Consider the following 13,361-nt stretch of genomic DNA (forward strand, 5'->3'; position numbering starts at 1 on the left):
CCTTAACACGACTTGTATGTCTATGTAACTTACTTTTTCGTAACCCGTCATCATTCGATCATGATAGTTTGGACATTTCCGATGGTCCATGAACGCAGCGACCGAGTTTCTAAATTAGAAGCAGATTTCGGGAGGAGGGAGGAGTGGCTTGCTTTACAAACTTGTGCTTCCCGAGTCACAGGAGTCGTCTTCCACCCAGATGGAACGATAAATCTAGCTGTAAACACCTGGGAAAATACGACTCTTGAGGACTACAACAAAAGAGAAAGGTAAGCGCGTTCATAACACAGACAACAATATGGTGTTTTTGCTAACTGGTGTTGAGTTCAATTTAAAGTTCTGCGCCTACGTTCCATCGCGTGGAAAATGACTGTGTGTGCATGGTGCCATTTAGGTCATTCTAAGTAACGTTTTAGTTGTTGTCGCTGTCGCTTTGCCTTTTCTTTTTCTTTTCGCTGTGATTTACAGCCAAACGCGGAACGCGGTGACATATTCATACTACAGTACTATGACTCAATATAGTTTCACGTCAGCGACGTCATCAGTATCGCGCTCAGTCAGACTGACACCTTAGTCATTTTTCTATTTCCCATTGTTAAGCAACAAGATCAATGGTATGTCTGACCTGAGAGATTTTCGGGTTTTAGTAAATTATATGATGTTCACTTTTAATACCAGACTACAACGTCATTAAACCGGCTCATAAAAATAAATACTGTACTGTAATTACAAATCTGATGAAATTATGCTTCTCAGGTTTTCCTATAAATCACGTTTCGTGTTTTTTCTTTAAGGATTAAAATGAAAAATCTCGATGAGAGCGCATCACTTTTTTGTTAGGCGTTGGCTGGGCCCATACTATTGAAATGCTTATGGTTAACTTAAGGATGCCAAATATAGTATTTTAATATTATACATCTAATGTATTCCCTTGTAGGGAAGCTCATTTTCACATTTTTTCCTCCTACCGGCAGTTTTGTTGTAGAGTTCTCTATTAAATTATCTACAACCGGGGTCAACCATTTTGAAGCTGAGATGTACTTCTTGGGAACTGATTAATGTTAAGTGCTACCAGTTTGATACTAGGGCTAGGTATTGATTCAGATTTCCAAAATCTATTGGATTCTATTCAGAAGGGCCCGATTCGATTTGATTCACGATTCACATTGATTTTCAATTCAGTTAAGGATTTCATGCAGTACCGATTTTACTTTTATTTGAAAGACATTCTCAGAAGTACCAATGTTGCAAATAGTAGAAGCTTCTTTCTCTTATTTGGAGCATTAGTAAAAATATTAATATTTACATTTATAATTGAATCTAATGCAGTTACATTAATCATGTACATTTTATTGAACATGACCTGATCAAAACAATAAATAATAATTGAAATCAATTACAACTACAAAGCTAAGTAAATAAAGTGGCAAAAACACTCTGGCAAATCACGACATTCACATTTCTGTTACAGTTTTTATGCTAAGGTTCCAGTGGTTAATAAATAAATAAAAAACAAATTGACATAAGAGTCATAGTGCATAATTATGCATCCACATTTTGTGTTTTTATGTCCAATTTTTTACCTTACTTCTTTTGGGGGGGTTTTGTGTTCAGTTTTTCGCTTTTTCTTTCATTTAAAGTACAGTTTAATCACTGCCACATGCATGCACTCCGTTTAATAATGTGGCGGTAACCAAATGCACCTGCCAACCACGATTAAAAAAAGAAGAAGTCATGCATTCCCGCTAGTGGCCTTCTTAATAGCCATAGGTATCTATGCTAAAGAAGGGGGCGCTAATGAATCAAAAGTATTTGACAACCATCAAATGGAAGTAGAAGAAGTAGTCCATAGTCTTGTGTAAGGCATAGTGTAGTATGACGTATTTACTATTTGGAGCAGCAAGTTGCACAGTAAACAATCAGGATTCTACTTTTGGCTCCAATGTGACGCAGAATTTTAGTTAAGGTAAGCCATTTAAAACTTCTGCAAAAAGAAAAGCTTTTCCATAGGTCATCTGTCTAACCAGTGTGTGTTTCCATGTGTGTATTTTTCGAGGGAGACCCCGCGATGCGATCCGCTTGCATTAAAACGCAGCCCATTTTAAAAGTTTTTAAAGTTATATAGCATTTAACAACTGGGAGCAGCTAATGCTTGAGCCGTTTCCTTTCTTCGTAAGCACTGGGGTCCTTTTGGGGCACTCTGAATAAGAGAAGGGCACATTTGAACAACGCTCACACGAGGTTTTGAACAAGTACGTGCTCCCCTCAGGCACATTAATTTACCGGAAAAAGCTGTATTAAAAGTATAGATAGATGGTTTTGTGAATCGATATTGGGCTATGAAAAGCAATATCGATATTTTAAACCCAGCCCTATTTGATACACATTTCTGATCAAAAGAAATGTGTTAAAAATGGCCTTTAATGAAGCTATTTTTAGGGCCTGACCTAAAAAAAGGAGAATTTTTTTGTTTTAAAGTTTTTATTTTTCTACACATTGATGTTCAAATCTCCCCAAAATACGCAGGAAATCAGTCAATCTTGCAGATTTTTCTCGCTGTTGTAAGTTAAACGCATCCTAAAGTATTGTATGTGGAATTCAAGCAGAAGCTAAATGCTACTGTGTCAAGAGAAAAACCTGTCTGAACATTGCCCAACTATTGACAGGTATTGTTTTCCCATGCAGACAAAAGCTTTGCTTTTCAAAGTAAGGTTTGTAGACTAAGCTTTCAAATAATTCACGCCATATCCAGCCAACAATGGGGAGTAAACCAACAAATAGCCAGCTGGAGATTTTGGCTGAAAGCACAGTCATTGGGTGATATCATAGCAGAACAATTTGCTAAGTTAACAGAATTATTTCCAATTGGTCCAGTCACTGAATAGGAACATATGAATAGTTGAAAGTATTTTTCATTGGGCTGTCATTAAGACATCAATACAACTGCATGTTTTGTTACAATGTTGTTCACTAGGTTTGGTGTACACAACCCAGACCTGAAGAGATCGACCCATTGAAATCAGAGGTGTCCTTTTTTTTCCTCCAAGGGCTGCACACAGAAAAATCGAAGGAAGGGCTGTTTTGAAAATGTTCAACCTTAATTTATTATACACACTAAAATCAATCAATAAAACAGTTATATGTTGTTTATATATTACAATTAATATGGAATTCTGCTATGGTGCAGTTTTCCTTTAGAGATGATAAGGCAAATAGTTTAAGATTTTTCAAGATTTTGGGGTGGGTGGTGGTCCTGTATCACATAAGAGTAGATCTATCTGAATTCCATCTCTCATCCAGAACCGAACAGGAGCAATGTGTTGCAAGATAACAACTTTAAAGCACTTTCTTGAGGATCTGTGATGTGTTCACTTTCAAACCAGACCTTAGGACAGAAAGTGGAGAAAATTATTATATTTATTTACCACAGTTTTATGAAGCATATTTTTACTGTTTTACTTGTAAATAGGTTATTTGCATCTTTGCATGTAGAAAAACTCTCCAGTACTACATTATATAAATTAGTAGTGGTAGTCCCCATCACCGCGACACCGAGCCCACCCATGCTGTCACAACACCCCCACTTCTCACACATACCTCCTCCACATTTTTTATTTTTTTGTAACTATCATGTCAAATAATAATAATAATACATTTGTCACCCAGAGCAAAAAAAAAAAAAAAGTAGTCATGGGGAGCGCTTCAACACGGCCATCTATCAATACCGAGACAGAATGGTGAGCAAGGAAGTTCAAGTTGGCATGAAGTACGCAGGGTTGGGGAATGAAATCCAGATCCAGAAAGTAAAAACCTTGAACCTTTAGCCACAGCGGTGCCTCTACTCAACAGTTGGACACGAGCTTGTTTACCTGCCAGTTGAGTAGAAACACTTGTGGCTAAAGCCAATCTGTGGCAGGGTTTTTACTTTCTCGACCTGGATTCCCCAACCCTGGTGTTATGTGGTAAATGTATTCATTTTTTTACAGCCGCTGAACTTTGAACTGTGCCTTGGTAACAATAGCCTAGCCATAGGAATAGTATTAGCCAAAGTATTAGTAAGTAGTAAGAGTCGTTCAGCTGGAGTCCCGGGACAAAAGTGTTCAGCGGTGCGATTAAAGCAGTTGTGTCCTATACAAAATCTCGCGGTGTAACGCCAGCGAGTAGCAAGGTGGAACGCTCACCCCGCATTTAATTCAGACAGACGCTTGGTGGCCGCAGTTTGCCTCACCACAACATGCTGTTTCAGTCGTTTGTTTCTGTTTCAATTGCCTATCAGCCGAAAGCGGAAATTTTATTTTATTTTTTGCTGTTTTCGGTGCATACATACAGTTATGAGCACACTGTATGGTGAGAAAAAAAGCTTAATGCTCATGAAATCCACAATACTGAGACAATTGTTTTGATATTTTTAGAGGTTGAAGTTGACATGAGTAGAGATGTACATGTGAATTTTGGGTGACGAGTCATATCATTTTGGTGCCATTAAGCGATGTTTAGCTTTTGTACATTTATAGTTGTGCTCATAAATATACACACCCGGGGATGTAAATTTTCAAGCGCAACTGTACATACTGTAGCGCTAGTGTCTATCATTGGGTGTGGCAGTTGTGTGGAATCCAAAATGTTAGCAACACTGTATAACTCTACAGCGTTCTGGGATTACTGTAGTGTATGGCATTTCATTGCATTGTCATCTCCATCACACAAGATGCATCTACATTCATCACGTTACCAGGAATTTAATCTTGTCATACAGTAGATTGCTTTTTTTGAACAGCACAATTTGATGACCAATACATAGAGAAATAATTACAGCGATGAATAATTTTTAAGTCTTGATCTTGTCCCTAACCCCACAATTAGTGGAGTGTAGATTGGGGAATACTGTATGACACTTCATTGACAAATAAATTATGGTTCACAAGCCAAAATTTAAATGCCGTGGTACATCTGAAACAATTGTGAGAGAATATGCATCTGACTACAGGGGGCTATTACTATGATGAGTACCGGTATGTTTTACATAATCTGAAGCCTAATTTTGCGCTAAAGTATTGTGCACAAGCAGAGACAAGCCACCGAACCCATGACAAAGTTTCCTTTGGTGAATTCCATACTCTGTTTACAGTCCCAGACTAACCTGTGGGGCAAGCTGACACTCAAGAATAGATAGACACTTGTGGTGATGTAATTGGTAGATGTGTTTTTAGGTAGGCGCAATACACTGGTTCAATCACCATGTGGCTCTCAATCAAACAAAAGTTTGTCTAATATTCATGTCATCATTATGGTATGCGTTTTGTTTGTTTGTTTGTTTGTTTGTTTTAATCTTGGAGCATGTTTGTTCTTAGGCTTCGGCCTGTCACACACAGAGCAAACCTGACTGAACTGTCGTGCAGTATATAAGGTTCTGCAACAGGGTTTACTGAGTGGCAAACCATCAGCTGCTAGTTTTTCTGCAATTCAAAGTATGAATCGCAGATGAACAGCATCGCATCATCACATATTCAACTGCCAATGAAAAATACCATGCATCACATGGACCTTACACAACAAAAACATTTCCAGGTATGAAGTGAAATCCAGCCAGTTGACGCCAACCCACCAATACATTTATTACAGTATATAGTACTGAATATATTGTCCATCCAGCCATCCATTTTCTCTCCAGCTTATTCTCATTAGGGTCGTAGGTGTGCTGGAACCTGTCACAGTTGACTTCGGGCCAGAGGCAGTATTAAAATGCTTAACTGCTGTATATACAGTAACAGTATAATTTCATATGTACTGTACCTTTGGCTATATGTAGTATTATTCTGGTGTCACAGATCAAATGCATTTAATATGCTGATTTATTTTTATTTATTTTATTTTAAATCTATATTGTTATTTAGATCAGGTAATGTATTTCAAAATAAATAATTCTAAAATACAGGGGCCAGGGTGAGCCATGGCTCATTTGCATGAGACAAGGCAAGCTCAACAAGGCTAATTAGAGGGTCAAAGTGTGTTTTAGGTGTTGATCCTTGAAATAGTTTTACACGTGATAGAAATGTTTAAAACACAATTTCACTTTATGGTTTATTTAGTTGCTACTTCTTCTTTTCCTTTCGGCTTTTCCCTTCAGTTTTCTACATTTATATTGCTAAGAGATTTAGATTTAGATTTTTTATACAGTGGACCCCCGCTATTCTGGAGTATGTGGGGGGTCCGCTGTCATATAATGCACTATAAAGGCCTCTACTACTAAAACGTCACATGACCAAAATCTGGAAAACAGGTTAGCAGGCTTCCTGTGTAGGTGCACCGATCACAATTATGTGGCCGATCACCGATCCCCAATCTTTTAAAAAGTGACCTGACGATCTCGATTTTTGACGATCCCGATTTTTTCCATAATAAACAGCTGCCTTCAGTGTTCAATCTTGTTTTATTAAAAAACATTGAACAATATCTGTGAAATAATACCGTTCGTTTTAACCACATTATTTCTCTCAAATAAAAATAAAAGCCCATTAGTCATTTCAGCAGAAGAGGATACTTTTTCAGACCTCTCAGGAGAGAGATGAGATCGGTGGAAAAGATCAGTTTATTTTTAAAGAATTGGACGATCACGATCCCCCAAAATTCGGGAAATCAGGGCCGATAAATTGGCCAGCCGATCGATCGGTGCACCCCTATTCCTGTTTATACCGCGATCACCATAACGACAACAGATTTATGGTCTAACACAATAGTTAATTCCTGAAGTTGCTAATATTTTGTTTTCTTATGGCTGGTGTATTTGGACAATAGTTATTATATATTTAGGGCTGGAAAACAAAGTTGAACAACTCACTTTTGTCAACCACAAAAATTGGTCATGTGATGGGGATGCGATTCCCCAAGTAAACGATGGAATAATTGATAGGATAATCAATTCCAAAAAGATTGGTTTGTACCCAAAGATTACTTAACAGATAATCTGCTAGTCCCCCCTCTTTGAGTGTCACTTTATCGTGGTGGAGAGTTTCTTGTGTCCCAATGATCCTAGGAGCTAAGTTGTCTGGGGCTTTATACCTCTGGGAGGGTCACCCTTGGAAAATAGGTCCTGGTTAAGGAAGCAGTAAAAGCACAGCTCAGAACACCCATGATGATTGCAACAAATAGACAATAAATAGTCAATAGCTTCCCTGAGGTGGGTCACCGCCCAACCCTGCAGCCAGGCTTGGAGGTGGGGCTTGTTGACGAGCGCCTGTTGGTTGATCTTTGTATTTTGTGGATGATATGGTTCGGTTGGCTTTGTCAAGCTGCGATCTTTGACTCTCTCTGAAGCGGTTGGGATGAGAATCGGCACCTCCAAATCAGACCTCAGTTGGAAAAGAGCTTGCCAGGTGGATTAGTGCTGCATCTGCAGTGGTGCAGACACTCTATTCACCCGTTGATCTACGCTCCTGCCCTTACCTTTGATCACAAGTTGTGGGTTGTGACCGAAAGAACAAAATCTAAGATCCAAACGGTGAAATAGGTTCCTCAGCAGGGTTTCCGGGCTCTCCCTTAGAGATGGGAAGCAGCAATACTCAGTCAGGAGGACCTCAGAGTAGAGCCGCTGCTCCTCTGCAGTGAGAGGAGCCAGATGAGATGGCTTGGGCATCTAGTAAGGATGCCACCTGGACTCCTCCCTACTAAAGAAGTGTTATAGGCACGTCCAACCGGGAGGAGACCACGGGGACAACCCAATACACGTTGCAGATAATTTTCCTCTCGGCTAGCCTGGGAGCGCCTTGTGATCCCCATGTAAGAGCTTGTGAAATCTGTTCCCTGCCAAAAGTTGCTGTCCCAACTCCCTACAACCCAACCCTGGATGAATGGAAAAATATGGATTGATGGATGGATGGAAATAAGATTCTTACGAAAAGAGGTTGACTGAACCAGTCTGTGTCATTTGAGACACATACAAATGGCACAAAAAAAAGCTTAGGTACTGCATTAAAAAGAAAAAATTACAATGAAATCTGCAAATGCTAGCTTGTCAATATGGGTGGGATTCTTTGATGCATCGCAAAAAAAACTTTTTTGATTTGATTAATTGAAAATGTAATCAATTATTTTTTTAAGCATGCAAGATGAAAAAGGTGGAATGTACAGTAAAAGTGTTGCACCTGCCGGACAGTCAAACTTATTTGATTTATTGTCATAGCTGTAGTGTCATGGTGTCATAGTATGCATTTCTCTTGTCAGTGAATGGATTCTATCAAGTGGCCCTGTGGAGTGGCAGTTAGTCCAGGGTGTACTCCAGCTTTCACCTTAAGCTGGAATAGGATCCAGCTTTACCCTTTCCCTGAACAGGATAAGCAGTCAAAAATGAATGAAGGAATGTGTTTAGCAGTAAACACCTCCTCAACGCTCGGTAGATTCTCTTAGTATGCTTATGCAGATTTTAGTGTTATTACGATACCGTTTTTTGGCCCCCGACACCGATTCCGATACCCAACTTTGCAGTATCGGCCGATACCGATACCTAAGTTGTTGTTTTTTTCGCAACATGGAAAAGCTGTCCTGCCATTGGTTCAGAGCATTCAAGGGCCAATAGGATATCTTAGCTCGGCATGCAGTGAACATGTCACACATCAGTGAATGTCATGCATGAGCAAGACACAAGATGCTGCATCCAAAGTCCTGTATTATTGTCAGAATTAATGGTATCACCTTGTTCTTCCATAGGGACACCTGCCTTTACAGAAGTTTTTTGTGCCATCTGACTTTGTGTAAAAGTGTAAGTCTGACTCTTTCATTTTGTGACACACCCCACCCCCAATTGGCAAAATTGGCCCAGGTTTTTACTAAGAAAAGCTTATTTTATTTGGTTGAAGGGGCTTGTGTGACAAGAGATTATATGTGGTGTACATTTATTTCCGCCTCTTAGTAACTCATCCCTATCATTCAGGTTTGTCTTATTGTGTGGTTATTTTTGAAGGGTCTTTAGAACCATGTGTAACCCTATCCCCAGGATGTCTGCTGTTAAATGATTATTTCATGGGGTGTTGAGCAAATAGCCTTAGGGTTGACTGGAGCCACTTAAAGTAGCTATAATTACCACTGAGATCTGACTTAATTAGAAGTGACACAAACCATCGTTTGGCTTAGATTTGCTGGTTAGTGGTTACTAAGTGATTGAGAGCTTCAACTTATTCACGGCATAGTTGCTGATAACTCCCTATTTATAAGTTCTGCTTAGCAACAACACAGTTTGAACTTGCTGTCTACATAGCCCAGCTCTGTCCCTGACAAGGACTGTTAAGGCCAATGTGAGCGCTGAGCGGATTAAGTCCTTTTGTTTTGCTGTTACCGCAGGTTAGCGGAGCTCCATTTAGGACGGCGGTAGCTGATTTAGGATAGCTGTATCTTTGTTCTCTGTATGACATTGGGACGCTGTGACTGCGTTATGTGTATGCACATGAAGGAAGTGAAGGCAAAAGGTGCTGTTTTGAAAGAGCTGTATTTGCTTCTTAGACTGACAAGCTTGAAATGTTCGTCGTGTCAGACTGCCTTAAGTGCATTAAAATGGGAAGAAGCAACAGGTATGTGAGTCTGGCTATAACTTCATCACTTGACTTAGCAGTGTTTTGATCTGGTGTTTGAACATTTGCACCAGCACAATCATGATCAGTGTTTCTAAATGGAGCTAAATCGGACCTTTAGGTTTGCATAAGCTGTTTTCATAGGAGGGAAATGCCCAATAGATGTAATATGATGTAAGATAAAGATGAAGACTTGAAATAAGGAAGTGTTTTCTTGCTAGCATTAATTGTTGTCTGGTGGAACCAACCTGCATTGTTCATTCACAGCAGCTGTTGGAGATAATTTCCACTCACATGGTTGCGTTTGGTGACGCAATGTTCAACGTTGCTGCTGTTGAAATTAAATGCTGTCATGCTGTGTCATCAAACATGGACTAATATAATGGAATTTCCCCTAATTATAAAACACAATAATGTCTTCTTCTACAAAGCTAAGACAAGGCACACGTTTCCTTCAGCAAGTTTCTCAGAACTGTGTAAAATGTTTAACGGTGTTCTGTCAGATCAGCACACCTCGTTAGATCGGCATACGCCTCTATGTAAACTCTATCTGTTGCCTCATCCTTAACTCAACCTAACACTTAACCCGTTCCTACTGCGCATTCACAGAAGTGCAAGTTATGCTACTCTGACGGGTATATTGTTTTGTCGAGACACCGGGTCTACGGTATTTGGACTTCTTTTTTGGGGGAGGGCACAGAGAGCACTGTAGTTAGTCCATTCATTTTCAAATAACTTAATAAACTTAATTTTATGGTTTATTTTTGTTACATTTTATATCATTAGATTGATTATTGACTTTGTGTATGACTAGAATAACAAACACATTTTGGATTACGGTACATGGAGGTTGACGCAAACTGTCGTTCTTTCAAAGAAAATTATCACTAAACATTCTTCTATCTTATCATGTGTCCTGCTTCCCGCAGCATGGAGTCGTCATGTCTGGACCTGGCCCTGGAAGGTGAAAGGCTCTGTAAGGCTGGTAATTATCGCGCTGGTGTGTCCTTCTTTGAGTCTGCCATCCAGGTTGGAACCGAGGACCTCCAAATCCTCAGCGCCATCTATAGCCAGCTTGGCAATGCTTACTTTCACTTGCAAGAGTATAATAAAGCCTTGGAATACCATCGGCATGATCTCACACTTACAAGGTAGGAAGTTACAGTCTACAACATTATCAGGTCAATGTCATGATGTTCATTTTTCATAATACAATAAATCTAATTTGGTGGGAAAACTGTTAATCTAAAGCTATTCTAAACATGGTTTTAAATCACAATGTGACAGACAGAGTTCCATATTATTGATTACTTGGTTGTTGCTTATCTTTTAGGACGATTGGCGATGAAATTGGTGAGGCCAAAGCCAGTGGCAACCTTGGGAATACATTAAAGCTTCTGGGACGCTATAATGAAGCTGTGGTTTGTTGCCAAAGACATTTAGACATCACCAGAGCTATGTGTGATAAGGTGGGTACTAATAATTCTTAGTATATGAGCATGCCTTGAGAATGGACTAGGGCTGGACGATTAATCGAAATGTTATCGTGATTTAGATTTTTGGCTTCTTGATCTTTAAAATGTAAGGATCAAAGAAAAATTATTAATGAACAGACTGGCGCTGTGCGTTTATAAGTTCCCGACGTTGTGAAAATACCCTGACTGCACCATGTCGAAGTGAATCAATGTGTTTCTGCCGTTTCTAAGTGTCTTTTAAGCTGTTTATTGACACCCCAGTTGAAGTTAACTGTGAAACTAAACACACGACAAGAAGAATCACAACCACTGTATATTTAAATACAAAACATGCTTCTTCTTTTTTTAAAACATCGCTAGCCTAGCACTAATGCTAAAGTAAATGGTGGATCCCATTCAAATGCTAACGGTAAATTAGCATTGACTTAGGGAGTTATGTTCCTTCAAATAATGAATATTCACCCACAAAGGCTGTGAAAACACCCACCCACAGGTAAGATAACACTTCGCAAAGGCACAAATTCTTCCCAATCTGTGAAAAATGCGTTATTTTAATAGAATTCAATCACAACTTTCTTCTGTTGTCATTGTGTGTACACAATGGATTGATGGCACTACACTACCCCTAAGAGGCCACAATGCGCAGGAACCCCCAGTATTTTCTTTTCAATCGCTATTTTAGGATATTCGTATTTAAATTTATTACAAATATATTTCTCGATGTCCTTTTAAGTCATATTAAAGCTGAGTTTTCCTTTCCTTAAAATTCAAGTGCAAATATCCAAGGACTTTTCTTTGGGGTCATACCAACACACATTTCTGCATGACATAGCATAAAATACAATTCCTGAGGTCCCAAATTAGTCCACTATGTCCCTAGACTTGTAAAAATAACATAAAATAAAATACCGGTAAACATGATAAAAAGACAAACGAATGCTTAAATAAAATGAAGAATGAAAATGCAAGCGGCTTGGATTTCATATGATAGTTACAAGGGTATTTTATACTTGACAAAAAGAATAGTGTTCAAGAATAAAATGTTCAACGTGAAGGGATGAATGGGCGTAAAGCTAAGATCATAGTTTTGAGAAGTTTAATTTTAATAGTTAAAAAAGAAACTTTTAAAATCAATGAATAATTGTTTTATTAATCATGATTTCAATCTCAGTCAAAATAACCAAGATTATTATTTTTTCCATAACCGTCCAGCCCTAGTATGGACATTACAGTATGTTTTCTGTAAAAATTTATAACAAAAAAGTGCTTATAATATTAAAGTCCGATTTTAAATCTGCAGACTTACGGTACTTATAATTGCATTTTGGTGTAATTTGTCTTGGTAGAAGTGCTGCCAATGTTATCCACAAATGAGGAAATGTTATATTTTCTCAAAAATAAAAAAGAATGTTTCCTCTAAAACACTCACACAAACCTGTGAATAAGTTTAGACTTCAGCAAAAACTCTTAACACAACTTGGCAAATCAGTGAAAGAGTGTCATAATTAATAATATTTTTAACTAGCTGCGTTCATCCGACGGAAATTTATTTAGCCAACTAGCAATCAGTTTAACTTTCTTTGATTTATCCATCCCTGAAATTTGCGCCAAGCAACTTTTCCCTCCTGAGCCATTTCAAATCACAAAAAAAAGTGGGAAAGGAAGTCTGACACATGTCACATGTCCTTTTCAACATTAATTGTGCCAACAGAATAGTAGAAGTTAATTTATCCCTAGACTTGTCTGGATGCATTTTTTGTGACGTTTGAGCCCAAACCACATGCTGTCTACTCAGAAAAACTTGAAATCTTTCCACATCTGACTATAATACACTTGAGTGTTGATCCATCCCAGATGCTTCCACGCCTACAGAATGCTACAGCACTTTTTGGACAAACTGAGCATGAGGCTTCATTTTGGGATTCATAAACAATATGTTAGTTTGCATTTCATATGATTGTACTTAAACCACTCTTCTATCCACCAAAGCAAATAATCTAATCAGCCATATTTGTTAGCAAATTATGCCTATTTGTGCCATCACTATGACATTACTCTTAATGTACAGTATTTGGTCTTGACCGGTTGCTGCTTATGCACAAATTAAAAGCTACAACACCTATTAAACACCCTTGCAGTCCTTAAATCCATATGTCGGAGGTCTGACTGGTAAGTATTTTACAAATGAAAATTAACTGATCAGACCAAATTTAAAATGATGGTGATGATAATGATGGGGACCATAAATACAATTGAAATGCTATCTGTTGTGAGCAGTTTGTGAAGTTTCTATTTGGGATTGTAAAGATGAATCAGTGATGCCACA

At 38.5% G+C, this 13,361-nt stretch overlaps 1 protein-coding gene across 4 annotated transcripts in view; it reads left to right on the top strand.

The window, feature by feature from the left end:
• LOC147165536 (G protein-signaling modulator 2-like) overlaps positions 1–13,361 on the top strand; it is a 21,825-nt gene continuing 8,464 nt past the window's right edge. The window contains exons 1-3 of one of the 4 annotated variants that reach the window (XM_086088709.1): positions 1–269; positions 10,490–10,711; positions 10,894–11,029. In XM_086088709.1, coding sequence (XP_085944835.1) covers positions 61–269; positions 10,490–10,711; positions 10,894–11,029 — 567 coding nt within the window. In that variant the 5' untranslated portion in view covers positions 1–60. Of the gene's footprint in view, positions 270–1,862; positions 1,967–9,344; positions 9,561–10,489; positions 10,712–10,893; positions 11,030–13,361 lie in introns of those variants that run through there. The other 3 variants (XM_086088705.1, XM_086088707.1, XM_086088706.1) reach the window with 3 other exon arrangements.

Source organism: Leptonotus elevatus, chromosome 11, assembly GCF_054856555.1.
Source record: "Leptonotus elevatus isolate MCC_2025b chromosome 11, RoL_Lele_1.0, whole genome shotgun sequence".
Lineage (NCBI taxonomy): Eukaryota > Metazoa > Chordata > Actinopteri > Syngnathiformes > Syngnathidae > Leptonotus > Leptonotus elevatus.